The following is an 18,891-nucleotide window of genomic DNA, read 5'->3' on the forward strand; positions in this document are numbered from 1 at the left end:
TCATTTTCCATTTTCACAGCAAAACAAAAACAAATGAAGAGTAGCTTGAGACTTTTACTCAGTGCTTTTTCCCCTTTTCCACAAATCAAAGGGAAAGTAAATCAGCAGTATACTCAACACAAAGAAGTCACGCAGAGGTGTGTGTTTGCATAAAAATAGAACAAAGCTAGGTGTGGGGCTCTGAAGGACAAATGCAATTCTAATAGATGCTAAAAGACAGGCCTATGAAGACACCAAGCTCTTCTCTTCTTTTCTCTTCTCTCTTCTGCAGCCTTGAGTGGTCTGTATGGGCCTTTTTTTATTATATACAAATACATCTTACAAAGTTTTAATAGTGTTGCCTTCGTCCTCAGCACAAGGACATCTGTGAGCTGATGGATATCTGAGAAGTGCTTACCCAAATCCCCCGGGTCCTGAACGGAAACAGTCATCGTTCTTGGCTTACATCTGTTCGTTTAAGGAAAAACTGCAAATTTGCAATAATTTAGTCCACTTGCTGACATATTACTGCATGATAAGCGGGAAACAAAACTGTTAGACCTATGGTTTTTGCATCATTAGAAGTAACAAATGGCTATAATATAATATTATGGGTTACTCTCACATTTTTAATTACTTGTTTGTGTGTGCACAAAACCCCAAAGAGTCTCAACCAAAATGGCTTCTTTTGTTAGTCCTCATTAATCCTAACTCTATGTGTTTCGAATATTATTTGAAAGAAAAAAAAAACAATAAATCTTTATAAGCTGTGCTTATTTGCACTGTTGAGGGATGTTGAGATTATTTTTGCCACTTTAAAAATGTCTAGATTTAAAAACTATTTGTTCACTTTTTTTAACATGAGTTGTCTACTCAACTGCTCATTAACACAGTTGTCTGATGAGCCAGTCACATTGGCAGCAACTCAATGTATTTAGGCATGTAGACATGCGACCTGATGAAGTCCAAACTGAGTATCAGAATGGGGTAAAAAAGGTAATTTAAGTGACTTTGGAGCATGGTTGTTGATGCCAGGTGGGCTGGTCTCTGGAGTTAACAGAGAATGGTCTGAAAATGAAAATAACATGTGAGGTGAAAATGTTAATTTCAGAAATCAGAAGCCGGCCAGGTTGCTTAGAGCTGATAGGAAGGCAACGGTAACTCAAATAACCGCTTGTTATAACGACAGTATGCAGAAGAGCATCTATGAATGCACAACACATCAAACATTTAGCAGATGACCTCAGCAGCAGAAGACCAGATTGCATGCCACTCCTGTCAGCTAAGAACAGGAAAACAAGGTTAAGTTCAATCCAATAGAGCATCTTTGGGATGTGGTGGAACAGGAGATTGGCATCAAGCATGTAAAGCTGACAAATCTGCAGCACTTGCGTGATCCTATCACGTCATGTGCTGAATGACAGTCGACTAAATAATAAGCTGAATAATTAATGCACTTGAGCTCTAAATGGGCCACTACCCATCAGAAAACACAGACACCACTATGTCTGAATGCAGCTGTATTATATGATAGACAGAACTGCCATTCATGGTGCATATTGTCTGTGATTGCACTAAGTAATCAATAAGGCATTTTGCTTGCCTAAAAGAAAGGAATTCACCCGCGCAGTGGACATGTTGACTCTGCAGCTTGGTGACACAGCTCTTATTTATTTCTAACCCACCCCCCACCCCCATTCACTCTTTTTAGCTAATCCGATCAGAGTGTACTTTCCTACAGAGACTTGGAAGAAGAGGCCTGTGGGAAGTCTTCCCTGCTCAGTTGTGTCATAGGACTATGTGATATTTATTCAGAATCATCATTTGTTTTCTTGCAGCAGTAGTAAAAGCGTGGGATTGCGTGTGGTTGTTGATGGCTCTTGGTAATAATAGACTTACTGAAGGTGGAGGATAAGAAAGTATTCAAAGTGCTGTCAGTGGTGCAGGCACAACACAAAAGTACCACTTTCTTACAGTAATACCTATTCTAACACATATACCTATAATCATGACTAAAAGGTTGCTTTGCTGAAAACATCTTCCTTTCATTTTAGAAAATGGGCTCCCAACCTAGAATCCCTGTTTTCTGCACTTCTAAAACCCAACTTCAGTGCTATTTGTGGTCAGTCACGGCTTCTTTGGGTTATTTGCTTCTGTTGAAAGTTAAGAAAAGGAACATTTTATTCTGTGCAAAGCCAGGTGTGTGAGAAAAAGCCTATCAATTAGGCTTGAAAGTGTTATGTGTGTGGTTTCGTTTCATCAGTCCCACACCTGCAAGAAATGTGGCAACACATCCAAACTGTAAGTGATTCTCTACACTTATTCTTTCTCTTTATCTCACTCGGCTCATTTTTCCTCACCTGAACGCTCGTCTAAAATGGATTTTCACCTCTGTTCTCTTTCTCTCATCTCTTTATTTCATTTTTCTTTTTTGTGCATCACTCTCACACCCTCATCGTTGTGTTTGTGGCCCATTCTGATTTTATGCCAGTTGGAATCATTTTAATTGCCACCTCTCTCTGTTTTGAAAGACAGGTTTGTGGCATCTGGAGACCCTAGGCCAAAGGCTGTAGCTGTTTCTATCTGTCACTGACCAGTGTTGGGGAGTAACGGAATACATGTACCGCCGTTACGTATTTAAGATACAAAATATGAGTAACTGTATTCCGTTACAGTTACCGTTTAAAAAGGTGGTATTTAGAATACAGTTACTTTGTTGAAATAAATGGATTACATGGCGGTACTTCCCTGTTTCATATTGTGGCGGGTCAGGACTGTTTGGGTTTTGTTTGACAGCTACGTTCTGTTGTTCCAGGCGGCAGCGTTACGGTTGCCATGGTTACAGGGTGACGCTCTCTCTCTGCGTGTTTCCTGGGTGAGAGAGGGCCTGTTGTTGTTGTGCTAAGCTAATAGGCAGAATGCTACAGGTATAGCTCTAAAGAATGTAGCATCATAGGCAGTGTAGTCCGTGCTGCAGGGAGAATGGACTGCCATACCCGTTATGTGTCTGTGAGCGAGCGAGGGAGAAAAAGGAAAAGTACGAGCTGTCATCGAGCAAAAACGGGAGCTGGAAGCATGTAAATATAATAATAACCACTGCAGCCAAGAAGAGTGCCTGACGAGCCCGGTTGTAAGTAAGCTATTAAGACTCGACTGTACACCGTGTTCGTGTTTTCCTCCAAAAACAATAAGTCCCGTTGGAGCAGCCTTTCAACGCCTCTCTCTGTCTCTGGCTAGCAAAGTTGACCCAGACAACAAAGTAAAGCTAGTTTTCAGCTACCAGCCCGACACAGAACCCGACGTATTAGCCAGAGGTCCCTTTACTACGGTTCGGAGCCGCGGACCTTCAGTAACAGTAATAAATCACAGCAATAGTACATTCATGTAGTTGTAAACAGCATGATAATATATTAAGTAATCCAAAGTATTCAGAATACGTTACTCTCATTGAGTAATGTAACGGAATACGTTACAGAATACATTTCGGGGCATGTATTCTGTATTCTGTAATGGAATACATTTTAAAAGTAACCTTCCCAACACTGTCACTGACATGCAGGCATGAATATTGGCACCTGCACTGTGGTGCACATAAGCTAACGGGCTATGCTTTCACGCTGCTGCTTAGCACTCAGATTCATGTTGCTAATAACTCAAGAAATTACAGGGCTGCAGTGTTACTTTTCATGAGTGCCGCTTTCACACTATGGCAGCAGTTTGTGTGTTCGTGCAGTGTGTAACGTGTGTTGTACGTATGTCAAAAAGAGCAGCAAGATGAAAGTCTAAAATGTTATTTACAGCCATGCTGGAGATGTGGGCATCAGTGCCACTGCACCATTCGCTTAATATTCCCCGTGATCTTCTGTCATTTGCTATTTAAGTAGCTGCACTTTTCTTGCTGTTGAATGTGGGAGGAAAACAATGTTACTCGCACTTAAAAGCAGACCCAATGTGCCAGATATTATTGGCTGACTTTCTCTCTGTTGATGAGTAACATATCATTTGAGCTGAGAGAAGCCAAAGATGTCATTTAGACAAAGTATTGTTCTTGAATGGTCCTCCTGCCTAAAAGCAAAGCATGCGATGTTTGTTGATCGACATAACAGGACCTGCAGAACAGTGACACTTTTGAGAAGAGTTTGTGGGTCTCTTAAGTGGTCATGTCACAGCAAGGTGGTAATTTTCTTGTGAAATGTCATGTTTTTGCTTTCTGGTGAAGTCATTGATTTTTTTTAAGCCACAGAAGTGGAGTAGTGTATGGGGAGAGGAGAGCTGGCAGACAATGAGACAAGAGATGTAGAACTTGACACACAACAAAAGGTTCTCAGCAGGCTTCAGACCACCCAAGGACCAACCCTCATCAACTGATTGTTTGATTTACTTGCCTTTATTCGTGTTACCAGTCAATCAAAATAACTTTTGTTTACCATTCGTTCATTTATAGAATTTACAAAACCAAACTAAGCCAAAGATCGTTTTATTGCGTAGTCAGTGGTAGAGATTAACTGAAAACACGCAATTTAACTTGTCAGCGTAACACTGCCAGCCATCATATCGTGCCTCCTTGTAGTGATTCTGTGTTTACATAGTACTTCTATGTAACCTTCGTGGAATGGGTTTCCAAGGCCAAGCAGCTGCATCCAAGTCTTACATCATCAAGCACAATGCAATGTGTCGGATGCAGTGGTGTAAAGCACGGCACCACTGTACTCTGAAGGTCACAAATCAAGCTTGTCTGTCTGGTAATCTGATTGAGGAGTCTGGGTTTGGCAGTTGCCAGCAGACTGGTACATGTCTGATACTTGTTGTGACAAGTGTAGCATTTGGTAGATAAGGGATTATGGTGTGGGGTTGTGTTTCAGGAGCTGGGTCCGGCCCCTTAGTTCCAGTGAAAGGAACTCTTAATGCTTCAGCCATTTTGGGCTATTTCACGCTCCCAACTTTGTGACACAGTTTGGGTGTGGCCCCTTCGTGTTCCAACATGACTGCACACCAGCGCACAAAGCAAGGTCCATATTGATGTGGATGATCGAGTTTGGTGTAAAGAACTTGACTGGCTTGACTTGCATGAGTCCTGGCATCAACCCCCAGAACACCTTTGGGATAAATTAGAGCAGACACTGTGAGCCAGCCCTTCTCATCCAACATCATGTTTGACCTCACAAAGAATGGTCAAAAATTCCCATAAACAGACTCTTAAACCTTGAGGAAAGACTTCCCAGTGTTGAAACTGTTACAGCTGTAAAAGGTGGGCTGACATCATGTTAAACCCTATGAATTAAGAATGGGAAGGCAAAATAGTGTATCTTCAATATAGTCATCTCAATTGCATAGCTCCGACTTCTTTTAAAACGTTCTGTTTGCAAGAGGGAGCCAATTGGAAGACTGTCCTACAGGGAGAGTTTAATCAGGTTGTGTCAGAGTATAAACTGAGGGACTGCCCAGTGTAAGATAAATAAGGATAATTCTGAACGCTAAATAATTCAAAGCCACTCTGGATGAGAGAATAAAAATATGGAGGTTAAGTGGACATAATAGGTCCTCTTTAACTCTCAAATATTAATCAGTATCATCAGCACATATTCAGTATCAGTCAGGCTGTAACACAAGCAGTTGAAATGCAAGCATACTTCAGCAGTTTTGTGAATCCTTTCTTGCAAGTACAGAGTTTTGAAAATGCTTGCCAAGCCTTCTTTTATATAAACCAAACATGAGACCACTGTTGAGTCTGTACCAGGATCATAGACACTGACAAAGTTGTCTTATTACCAGGTGAGGCTATATGAAGTGATGGATCAACTAGGCTGCTTGCTTCTAATAGACTCTTTAGGTTTTATATGTGTCTTCATCTCCTTTAATGGACTTGGCTGTCACAGGAAGGACACACGATGAGATCTTACTCTGAGATGTGTGCGTTGCGAGCGGAGACCGGAAAGGCAGACTGATGACTCCGAGTCTGTTTACTCGCTAAATGCGAATCACTTCCATAAGATTTCACTTTATGAGCAAGATCTCCCTCTGCAGTGTGATGGCTGGTTATAAGTGTGCAACTGTGTGCCTGTGTGTGTTTATGGTGGTAGATTTGGATTCGCAGGACGGTCACCTTTGCAGTAAAATCTTTATTGGAGACAGAACGGGCCAACAACCTGCTGTCTGTTGTCCACGGGCGCAGGTATTTGTGTGCTGCCAAACATTTGAGGGGACGTGCTGTCAGATGACTGGCGAGGTGGGATGTCCCGCCAATCCGAGACTTTGGCAGCTGTGACTGCGGTTACCAGATGTTCCTATCTTACTAATGTTGCCCCTCTTATTCAGTCACAGTCAGAAATAGAAAAGAGATGAGGCTAACTGTGTTTAGACAAGAGGCAGTATTTCATGGCAATGTGTTTTTCTCTCTGTGAATGCTGAAGGCAGTGAAGCATTTCCTGCCACTTTTAATGGACTTCTATTCAACTTTCCAGTCCTCATCCACTTTTATAGCGCTGCCTTTTCCCTCTGAAATCCTCATTCACTGCAGATTTCTGTCCTCTTTACGCTGTCGGCTCTCTGTTAGTCCTTACGTATACCCTCTGCGACATGGCTGGTATTTGAATATGAATGTTGCTCTGAGTGGTTTATTTTTAAATATTTCTTTAGCTCAAGTTGTCACAATGCGCAGAAGTGTATGAGCTTTGTAGGTCCCTAAAGGGGATTTGTGGCTCACAGTGCCATCGCCCCACCCTCAGCCTCCCTGAGTCCATCTGTGCTCAGGATGTTTGTTGTGGTTTTGGGAGAGATTTAACGGCTGGAAGAGTGGAATGGTTTCAGATTTTTTGGTCTGGGCAAAAGTCTGTGTGTTGGGCACAAGGGTGTGTTTTCAAGGCCACACAAACACTTCCAGTCTGGCTCCAGGCTCACACCGCACAGGAAGCAAGTTATTGAGTTGTAATACTCAAGTTTACGATAGCTTTTCAATAGATTCCCTGCCCTTACTTACGACTCCTTTCTTTCTAGATTAATATCGCAGCTGCGGTAGAAAAAGCTGTTACAGGATAATGATTATTTCAACAATCACATCTCATGGGATTCAGCAGATGGCTGTTATGGTAAAACAAGTCAAATGGATCCAGTGTAGATAAGTGAGGTGAATCAATAGATGTTCTGATAGAAGAAAAAATGTGATGTGATTAAAGTTAGAAAGCTACTGAGCAGTAGAAACATTGACTGTATATCACGGGTGTCAAACATAAAGCCCAGGGGCCAAAATCGGCCCAGCAAAGACTCCAATCTGGATCACAGGACAGCTTTGGGAAATGTGAGGGAAGGCATAAATGTTGCTACTTTTTTAAGTTTTACACCTTTTCCTGCTAATAAAGACGTCCCACATGGCCTTTCATATTATACCAAAGTAAAAGATAAACAATTAAATGACAGAAACAGAAACCTTCCTTTTCTCACTATCTACTATAGAAGGCAAACCCCCAGTTTAAAAAAACAAACAAACAAACAAAAGGACATATTCATATTCTCTTGCTTTTTTTTTTTTAAATTAAACGGCAGCCTATGTATTGTTGTTGAAATATTACACATTTAAGTCTTACAATTTAAGCCCAACATTTCCACCAAACATTTCACTGGCGGAAAAACTGAGAGCTGTTGAAATTGTACTTCTTTTTCTAATACAAAGATGTCTCAGGGATTAAGTGTAGTTAAACTTCTTTACACTGATGGAGTGGAAAGGGGAGTTTCACTTGGCTGGCCCACTCAAGATCAAAGTGGGCTGCATGTGCCCCACAGTGTAAAATGATTTTGACATGCCTGCTGTATAGAAAAGATGAAGGTAGCTTCAGGGTCTAAAAATTGAAGTCAATATGGAACCACAGGGTGACTCGTGTGGTTGCAAAAGGAAGTCTGATTGTATAGAAGTCTTTGAAAAAGCAGCTCTTGACTCCCTTAACTCTTTCCTCATGAGTTTATGATTTTATTCACTAGTGTCATGCTCACCTCCAGAAGAGCTAAAAATGAGGATAAACTGGGGTTTTCTTTTAGAATGAGCGTACCATGACCTCTATAAGAGTCCTCTTTGGTTTCTCAGCCTGATCCACCTCTTTTTGATGACATCTGGCGTTGAAACACCAAGATGCCCGCATGCCTAAAGGCTGAGCTTGAAGCTTCCAAACTAGACTTTACAAGCCAGTGGGTAATGTCACAATGGCTATGTACATCTTTAATAAATAGCCTATGAGTAGAATCAAGTGTATGATTTAGTTTTATTTAATTTTAGTCTTTGCCAAACACATCTAAGCTCACGACTGAGCATAAAGCCTTAACGTTAGTGCATTAAAGTGCAGAAAAACGCTTATAAATAGCAAACCACAAAGTCCATTTAACAGCTTCTGCTTGTATCACACGGGAGTTTATCAGAGCACTTAGGAACTTTGTCTGGACTGAGCTCCAAAAGGCTGCTAAATGGATCTTGCAGTGAAATTGTTTTCCTGTTTCAACTTTTCAAATGATGACTCTGTGCAAGTACAAAAGAGCTTCTTTTTTTGTTACAGAGACAATGTCATACCAAACTAACACACACACACTCACATCCTACAGTATACTTTGCAAGCCTTCAGCACATACAAAGCTCTGGTGTGAAGTCATGAGATTAGACCTTCATGCTCATGCTCTTCTAGACCCTGTGGACCGACTGAGCTCCGCAATGTCATTCTGAGGACAAACATGCTACACCTCTGCAGTGGACACACACGGTTCCACTCAGCAGCAAGCCCTCCTTTCTCCCTTTAATTAAATCCTTTGAATTATTCATTGATTTACGCTAAACATAAGTTATATCCTTTGCAGTGTCCATAGAACTAGATTGATGAACATTTCATAGTCATTGCTTACTATAGTCAGATTGGACCTTTGATCACTGTCGTTATCTCCTCTATGACATGTTTTATGACTGTAATTTAAAAAGATTCAAATTGGAAATAAAAACAACAAAGGAAAATATTCTGGATCCCTTTTTCCAGACTTTTTTAGTTCCCACTGCTTTTGCTTTTATTATACCACTTTGATGGTTTTCTGTCACTTATCACAGGTTCCGTCTTAAAGCTGGAGTCCCCCTGCTCCCCCTCTTCCTTGCTCTCTTTCTCTCCCCTCTCTTTAATGATGTGCTTGAGTGATGCTAATGAATGGTTCTCACACCGCTCCTCAGCCTCTCCCCCTTCATTCCCTTTCTTCTTCTTCTTCTCTCCATCTGCCTACTTGATCTGTCAGAAAAAGAGATTTCTCTTCTTGGGTTATGAGTCTCCCTCAGGGTGATTCTACAGGAACTCTGATGACTTCCCTCATTTTTGGGCAGCCTCGTGATATAATGGATGGAAGGTCTGACTATTTCTGGTGGACTGTGCATCGGAGAGGCTCACAGTTGCAGTCAGGAGGGAGTGTTTGGGTAACAGGGTAGATGATACAAAGTGTGTAGGTGGCCCTGCTGACACATGAAGGTGTGTTTGTGTATAGACGTATAGCTCTGTGCTCTCTTGATGCATGAAGGAGAAGGAGAGCCGTGTGTGATGCTCTGCACCACCATGACTGATGTCATTTGATGAACATCAAATTAACATTTGTTAACAAATCAATACTTTCATTCAGAGACTGTTTTATTTATCAAATACTGAAGTTGATTATCAGGCGAAAACATTTTTAGCAACTTTCATTGACGAGGACTCAACATTGGCTCCTCATCATAGACCTCAGGCTCGACGTTGGCCAACGGCGACAGGCGAGAACCAGCACCGATGAGAAGATCAAGTGGTGGCGTGCGCCCGAATGCAAGCGGCCGGCATCGCTCCACACAAGCCATTGTCAGGTGTAACACTTCAAAGATTCAAATCAGCAAGTCCGTATGCGACCCGCCCGCCATCCTCAATCGCTGGAGCGAGCAACCAAGAATTTCCACACACCCCAATCCTCAGCGCTGCACCCGTCCATGGCCCAGAACCACCGAATACGCTAGCAGAGGTCAAAGATGCCATAAAGAAAATGAAGAATGGGAAAGCACCTGGCCCAGACAATATCCCTGCTGAAGCCTGGAAGCTCCTTGGTTCGCAGGGCACGCTGCCCTCAACACACTATTCAATGCTATCACCCAGGAAGGCAAACCCCCAACAGCCTGGAGCTCAGAAATCAACAGTCCACATGGCCTTCCTTGACCCGGAGAAGGCGTTCGACAGAGTACTGCACAATCTTATTTGGCATGCCCTACGTTCTCATGGAGCCCCAGAAGCTTATGTCGACTGGATCAAACTACTATACACAAACGTCACCAGCGTCGTCAGGTGCCCTGTGGGGGTGCTGCCCTTCACTATCAACGTAGGTGTACACCAAGGCTCGGCACTTTCGCCTCTTCTGTTTATACTATGCATGGACACCGTGACCGCTGATCTCCAACAACCTCACCCATGGTCACTCTTATATGCCGACGATGTATTCCTAGCGGATCAATCTAGAAGTGAGCTGCAACAGCACACACAGCAATGGAAGACGCGCCTGGCTTATCATGGTTTGAGACTCAATATCACGAAGACCGAGTACATGGAAGCTGGCCCCCAAAATGATGGCACCATTAACATTGACGGGGACGACCTGAAGAAGCCCGACCAATTCAAGTACTTGGGATCGATGATCGATGGCGATGGGGATATCCTTCCGGACGTGCGAGGAAGGGTCGAATGCCAGACCATCTCAAGGCGAAGATTTACAAGACTGTAATCCGCCCAGTTGCCCTGTATGGATCGGAGTGTTGGCCAGCCACCGCCAAGGCCCTGCACACGATGGAAATACGAATGCTCAGGTGGTATTTCTCAGAGGAAGCAATTCAGTTGAGATTTCTGGTCATCTCTCAACATGAGCATCATCATCTGATCGATCTTTAATGAATTCTTGCTTTAAGAAAGGTAAAAAGGGATTACAACAAATATAATTTTAATCTCAAACTCCTTATAGTGTGTTTAAATAGAACAAATAAAACAACATGAATATATACAAAGTACAATACTGTTCCCTTAAAAGTAAATGCTGCCCAAGGCAGCTCACTCTCCATTCAGAGCCATTTTCATCAAAAATGCACATTAATCTGTTCATTTAGCTGTAGGATCAAGGAAAATACACAAGGAAACACATCTCAGTGCACACATGCCAAAAGATTTAGCAGTTCAGCGACATGGGTCATGTGGCTTTAAATAATGCACAATTAAAAATTATAATGTTACTGATCGTGAGTGTTTTCTCTCTGAAACAGGCCTTTATACCACTTGTTCATTCACTTTTTCATAAACTCATCATCTTCATCACCTCCTCCCACTTTTAGTTTCTAACTTTCTCATAATTTTAGTTCTTGCGCTCTCTCCCTCTCTCTCTCTTTGTCTCTCCCAGCTATGAAAACAACCTCAGATAGCCAGCTATGTTTACTTCATTTATTCTGGCTCCACCCTCTTATTTTTTTTAGCCCTCCCTGCATTCCTTCTGTGCTCTTATGCTGTTTGCTGTTCTCATTCTTAATTTTGTTCCCTTGTGTTTTGTTATTCTTGATTCTTGTCTTTTTTATTCTGTTCCAGTAGTCTCTATTCTCACCCTGCTCTACACCCATCCAACCTTTTCTCCCTTTATCCACTAAGCTGGCATCAGATGTACCATTGTGGATCAGATAATCAAGTCTTGGCTTCCCTGCACGCACTGACTGGTGCATGTGCATATGCAGTTAAATAGTTAAAAGGAATGTAGCTGGAGAAACGGTTTGTGGCCCCAGTGCTTTGTTAAGGACTGGCAGACAAACAATTAAACTGCACACTAATTGACTTAGCGTAACCCAAGCTGACAAAAGACTTCCTGTTCTATGTTTGACCTTTGAACTCGGTTTGTGACTCCTACCCCCTTCATGCTAGCCACGGGATGAGAGTATGTCATCAGGGATTGTTCTCAGAAAAGATTCATGGTGATTTTGGAATGAACCTCACTTTGGGAGTAGAGCGAAGTGACTGTGGGAAATAGAAAATGAAAGACAGATTCATGCACATCCACACATGAATAACAGTGTTTTGGTTTCATTGGAGAAGATAGGGGTGGATTGACAGAGCTTGCAGAGCAAAGCTTCAACTATGCTGACAAGATATAACAAGAGAGGAGCGGAAGAATTGTTTTCATGTGTGGAGAAAAAGCAGAGGAGGCAGTGTTATCTAAGTCCTTGAAAGCAATTTCCCAGAGCAGAATGAGATATAGATGGAGAGTGAAAGAGAGGGAGGTATGGATAGAAGAGAGAGAGCTAAATGGGGACAGTGTATGAGCACTCGAGACATCAGGTTCATCTGAGCTTCTCTGTCATACGACCTCTAATCATTATATCCAATGCCAGGAAATTGCAATCCTTTTCCCTCGTTCTGTTTTCTTAATTGACTGCTCTTCAATCACCGCAAGTGTTACGAGTGGAAACCACATATGAAATATGAGTTTTATAAATCTGGGATCATGCAGACCAGAAGCAAGTTAGCAGTATATTATCTGACATTTGTACCTCATGACCTTGGCTTGGCCTGCTTTCTCTGAAGCCCGGGCCTGAGGAGACAGGCATTATTTGCTCTGGACCTGCGATGGGAATCTGTACAGAATCTGTTGATGTCCTTAGAGTAAAATAGATAGTGGTGAGGATAAAGTTTCTCTAGCTCAGCTCAATCCCACAGCATTAGCCTGTGTACACTTGATTGGCGATGCACTTTTTTTTCTTTATCTCTGTTTATCTGTGATTTATCTGCTTCAGCAAAACCGAAAGAACAAGCGGGTTACTGCTACTCCAGCCCGCCAAAGTCACCGTGTATGCATCTGTACTTACTGCACTTGCAATTCTGTCTCCAAAATAGGAAATGTTTTTGGGACATGTTGGGAAATCAGCTTATTTACTTTATTGCTGGTAAGGCAGCTTTAAATCTTAACATGATGACAAAACTCTGGGGAGCTGCTGGAAAAAAATAGTTCCAGCATGTATTACCCCACATGGCCTCAACGTCTTCTTTTTACATTCCAGGTTTTGTAAGGATTTAACAAATGAGATAAAAGATGCTAATCTGTGAGTGTTAGATGTGCCAGTTGGCAGTTTTTGGATATTTTCCACTGAGGTATGCTAGCGTTTCTCCACCTTGTCTGATCCCCCAACTGTGAATAACTCTGCTTCTTGTTCCTGGGTTCTGAGTTCATGCAAACAAATTCATTTATTGGCCAACCTGAACTGAATACACAGAAGAAGTTATAGCAATCAGAAAAAAAAAGGATTCTCTACCCTCAATAAACATGAAGCCATAATTTTGTACAAAGTGCAACTAAAATATATAAAGTCAAAGATTTATTTATTCAAATAATTAATCAGTGAGGAAAATGTGCTTAAAATAAACTGAATGTATACCAGTCTAGTAAATTTGATTTGTTACAATTATTACATTGTAACGCATGCAACAAAATTACATGGAAAATGTATATGTAAATAAATTAAAGTCATCATTTTGGGCAGGATTTATTGTGTGGATGGTTGCTTGTTTGATTTTCCTAAACCTTAATTGTATATATATCCTCAGAACTGAGAAGCTGCCTTTAGTGCTGAAAAATGATAAATCACCTCTGCTCATTATAACCCTTAAGTATTCCATGCATTTGAAAATGGAGATCTACGCATCCTATGCTTCTGCTTAAACATAACCAATTAAAAGAAAAGCACCCTCATCAACATGTCAGAATTTATTCTCTTCTAGCACCTAAATTTTTTTATCTGCAGTCATCTAATTCTACTTGTCTCCCTCTGCTCTCCATTATCAGGCTGCTGCTGAGTTTGCTAAGACCCACCTGCCAGAGGCTCTGCGCCAGCAGCTACTGACCTATGAACGGGAGAAAGAGCGAGACAGGGAAAAAGACAAGGAGAAAGATGAAAAAAGGGAGAGGATAAGCCTCTCCTACCCCTCCATCCTGGAGCAGCAGATACTGACGCTGGACAGAGAAATGCTGGAAAAGCTCTCTGCCGCTTACAACGAAGCAGGTGCGTATTTGCCCGTTCACGTAACTTCACACATGATACGTTCTGCAAATATGCCAACTTTCTGCCCTTTTTTGTTGTTGTTTAGATGCTACATTTGTTCGGTAGCTAGCAACTATCAAAATACACGCATACAGTATTTCCGCCTACATGTGCAACCACAAAACTAAAGAGCATACAGATAACACAAGATGGAAGCAAAAGGTGTTTTGCTGCAGTGTCCCCTGTAATGCTGCACACAAATTATTTTCTTCTCCACTATTTCATTTGACGGTTGTTGAATAGTGACTGTCAGCACCCCAAGGCCTTGCTTATTCAGCTGTTTAAATACAAGTTGATCTTCACAAGGCTTGTAGTAATTATCTCGGGAGGCATGCAAGGAGAGAGTGGTAATGCAAGAGAGAGAGAGAGAGTGATGGATAGAAAGAGGTAGGAAAAGGCTCAGAGGAGTGGATTCATGTGTTGGAAGTGTGTTTTCTTTTGTTGTTTTTTTATTTATTGGTTAAAGCTATACGGTATAGGGAAATGGAAGCCCAGAACCACAGGCAGAATAAAACGAGAACAACAAATACAAAACAGAAAGACACACAAAAGGTCGATGGCAAAGTCCAATCTAAGTGCAGCTAAACAACCTCAGGGAAGAAGAGGAGAACGATGTGGATATATTCATGAACATGAGTGATTTTGTTCAAGTTTCATAGCAAGTCTTCCTTCTGTGCTGCCTTTATTGGATTATTGAACACAAAGTCCAGAGAGTTTAAATATGGATCGTAAGATTATTTCCTGGTCTCACTGCAGTGACTTTCTGCAACCTCAACAATTCAGCATTTCTGTGGGAAGGTCAGTTTTCCTTCCAGTGCCCCGGTTAAACTGAAGGTGAGAGAGTAAATGCAGGAGGAAGGAGTCTCGAGTAGGTCTTTATTTAAAAGAATCTGTCTTCAGAGTTGTAACTGCAAAGTTTTGTTTGTATGGACGTTTTTCTTCAAGTGCAGTTAATTGCAAAGTTACTGAAAGCAGCTGTAAAGAACTCACATGGGACAAGAAGAAAAAAAAAAAAAACATGTGGCCTTAATTAATAATTGTAAACATGCGTCACAGTTCAAGGGCCGAGCCTCTCACTTGTAATAGACCTGTGAGGTCAGCTGTCACTTGAGACGTGCTCTTTTGAAGTGGGTTTTGGGTTAGTTTTGTTTTTGTGTACATTTTTGGGGGTGGTGATCATCATGTTGCCGTGTTCCCAGGTCTTCAGTTATTTTAGCGATGCGGTGACTACATACAGTTTCACCACCGCCTGCTGCAGTGCTGATTCAGACAGATCTGCCTTCCAGATGCAGCTGAATTACCTGCTTTTGTTTCCGCAATTAAAGCAAAATCCATTTAAACGGTAATCAAGGCCGAGCAGACAAAGCAATTAATGCGTGCGTAGCTAATACACACACTCCATACTCGCCAACCTTCTGTGATGTAAACAGGTGAATTTTTCATCATTTCAACACCTCCGGCACCCACACCTGTGTAACATGCATGTTAACTGTAAGCCCTAGACATGCTGTGGAATATGAAATATAATCCTTTATTTTATGTCGAGTTTACTCTTTCTGTAACGAACAGGAATGAAGGTCAAATCTGTGAAAAATTAGTTATAGCACGTGGGAATTCTCTCATTCAACCGATGACATGAGGGTAAAGAGAAAGCATGGAGGCTAAATGAAAACCTGCATCAACAGTGACATGTGAATCACATCTAAGGTAGCGAGGCAGTCACGGGTATGAAAGAGCCCCTGAGAAGGCCTCACATCCTTCTGTGAATGCTTGACATGTGACAAAGGATGTTAACGAGGTCAATTAAAAACAGAGTTGGAGCTTTCAGTCTGAAGACAGCTGATCCTTCCTTCTCGAAGGTTTGGTTTTGCAGCTGAAGTCACCTGCTCTTCGATGCTTTATCCTCCACCTCCTTTGCTGCCTCTCCATCTGGAGATAATCATCGGCTTTCTGATCTGTCACTCCCAAAAGGGGCCAAAAGTAAATCTCCTCTCCTGATCCCGCTGCCTTCTTCTGTTCTTAAGTGGACCTGTTGCATTGAGTTTCAAAGATACTTTCCACACATCCATCTGCTCGTATCTTTTTCTTATGCCCCATCCTTCTTTTTGGACAGCACAGCGAGACAGACTGACATGATGCTTCTAGATAAACTTGCAATCTCCATTACAATAAATGGGCTCCTGTGTTGTCTAGTTCAGGGATTGAATTTGCTGTGGCATTTGTTGTGGCTTTCTTGCAGGCGTCTCGGGGGAATCTGCTGATCAGGTAATTGTGCATTCTTGTCCTTGTATCTGATTCCACAATCGCATCGTTTAGGGCGCGCAGCTCCCTGCTTTCTGTAGTAATCGGGGGGCCTAAATTGAGCTAGCAGGGGAGGGAGTGAGTCAGAATAGAGATACACACTCTCAATTCAGCTCCCCGTCCCCAGGACAACAGCGTATCAGATTTATCCCCCTGTTCATTCATCCCTGTGTTGTTTATCAGCGAACACAAGCGCCTCAGAGAAAGATAAGGAAGATGGGACTTTGATGCAGTGCCCAGGAGCTTAGAGTCTATTATGGAAACAGTCTCCTTAATGCTGTATGGCTCTATGGTATCTTTATGTGGCTGGGTGACATGTCTGCATGCAACAACAGAAAAATGGACTGTTTTGCTTTCGTCCAATAATCTGCAGTCAGCAGAGGCCACGCGGATCCGTTAGCCATGTCATCTTAAAAAAAAATAAAGGCGTCTGTCTATTCTATTAAAAAACTATTTAGGTTGGGAATGTAAGATTTAAATTTGTGCAGAAATATTACGTGCACCATAGTCTGTCTCTAGGAAGACGAAAATCTGTGTAACAAAAACAAATTAACTTTTTTGCACAGTAGAAATTAAACATTCATGTACCAACCTCATCCTACACGGCATCATTTTGTTCACATCCTCTCCAGTTTCTGACCTCTAAGAGGCACTGTAAGGCACAGGTGTCAAACTCCAGGCCTCGAGGGCCGGTGTCCTGCAGGTTTTATGTGTGTCCTTGATCGAACACAGCTGATTTAAATGGCTAAATGACCTCCTCAACATGTCTTGAAGTTCTCCAGAGGCCTGGTAATGAACTCATCATGTGATTCAGGTGTGTTGACCCAGGGTGAGATCTGAAACCTGCAGGACACCGGCCCTTGAGGCCTAGAGTTCGACACCCCTGCTGTAAGGGTTCCCGGAGGTCACCGGTCTTTATTGATTTTCATCTTCAAATCTCTCAAGAATGAAGCTCCACTTAGTGAGGCACTACTCGTTGTGTTTTTGCTCTCATGCGTATGTTTTTGTTTCTTTATTGCCATTAATCATTTAATTTTAGTATGTTCTGTGTGCCACATATTCCCCTTCAGGCAAATATTTGTTTATACCAAATGTGTTTGGTGCAGTTTTTTTAAACCCTTCTCCTATAGTGCGTGTGGAACGAGGCTGTGTAAACTGTGGCAGATCCAGTCCTTTTTTCTTTTCATAATAATGCCAGTTACATATATAAAGTGAGGTCGGTTGCTTTTTCATTACATCATTCTGAAAGTTTTTTAATTAAATGTATTTATTTGCCATAACAAAAAGTCAAATAAGCGTGTCATATTTAAGGTTGTCACACCTAGGCCGTAACCTGACGTGCACCTCCCCAGAAATCTAACTACACATCACCATCGATAGAGACCACCCAGACTTAAATGCAGTAATTTGCTCAAATTTACTCAGTTGATCAAAGTGGAATGATTTGAAAAGATCATTTGAGCTACGGCGTCATGATCAAAAACTGACCATGAACTCGGTCTGCTACCACCTAATACTACAGCTAGAGTGGTTGTTGAAGTTGTTTGAGAATGTCGGCTCTTATAACTTATTTTTGATCATAATCAGACAAAACTCAGCCTCCTGACTGTGTCTGTGCTGCTACTTAAACAGAAACAGTTACAGCTGACTAAGTATGACTGATGGCTGTTGTTACTTTAAAACGCACTTTAACTAAATGTTTGTTCAAACAAAGTCAGCTTGCAGTAGTTTTTTTTCAAACTCTGCAGCCACTTTGTTTATGGGGCAGAAGAAGAAACAGTTTGAATTTTGGTGCCAGTAACTATGAAGGCCAGCAGGGTGTTATGATCCCAACTAATCACTGTGAAGGCGCTTTCGAGCATGTCATCAATGCCTACCCTGTGACCTGAAACTGATGGATATTTGGTGGCTGCACGTCAGTCTGTGGTGTTTAAAGAATGGAGAACATTATTTCTGGGATTAGGTAAATAAAGTGAGAATAGGACGCAACAAAGATTAAAACCTTTTTCCAGCATAAGGTTTTATAAATGTTCAGGCTAGAGAAAAGTAGTTTACACTGGTTGCAATCAGCTTTTTTTTTTTGGCCAACAATATCTTTTATTGAATAATTGCCCAGTGTGAAGTAGTCAGACTCGAACGTCAAGGAAGGTGGTAGGGAAGCAGACTACACAGACATTTCAGGTTTCCAAAGGTGAGCAATTTATTTACAGTGAACTTAATTTAATGTATAACTTAACATTAAGTTAAGTGTAACACAGCTCACCTCTCCTCTCTGCTGCAGCTGCTAGAGACTGGCTTTAAATAGGGCCATCAATTTCCCTCCAATTGCCCAGCCAGTACCACTCACTCAAACTGAGGGATTTAAAACTCTACACAGATAATCTAAAAACACAAAACCTCTACACACTTCTAATATGCACATTTACACAACTAAATGGCAGCATTAATGAAAAGAAAAACATTCAACAAATCCCTTTAAACCTTAACACAAACTAAAGGAAGCATCTCTATGGAAAAAGAAA

The 18,891-nt window shown here is 41.7% G+C and overlaps 1 protein-coding gene across 1 annotated transcript in view; it reads left to right on the forward strand.

Moving 5' to 3' along the window:
• ppm1lb (protein phosphatase, Mg2+/Mn2+ dependent, 1Lb) overlaps nucleotides 1-18,891 on the forward strand; it is a 54,916-nt gene that overhangs the window by 25,959 nt on the left and 10,066 nt on the right. The window contains exon 2 of the mRNA XM_006795331.2: nucleotides 13,813-14,029. Within this exon, the coding sequence (XP_006795394.1) occupies nucleotides 13,813-14,029 (217 nt within the window). The remainder of the gene's footprint in view (nucleotides 1-13,812; nucleotides 14,030-18,891) is intronic.

The sequence above is a fragment of the Neolamprologus brichardi genome, chromosome 14 (genome assembly GCF_056152115.1).
Source record: "Neolamprologus brichardi isolate AB-2024 chromosome 14, ASM5615211v1, whole genome shotgun sequence".
Taxonomy (NCBI): Eukaryota; Metazoa; Chordata; class Actinopteri; order Cichliformes; family Cichlidae; genus Neolamprologus; species Neolamprologus brichardi.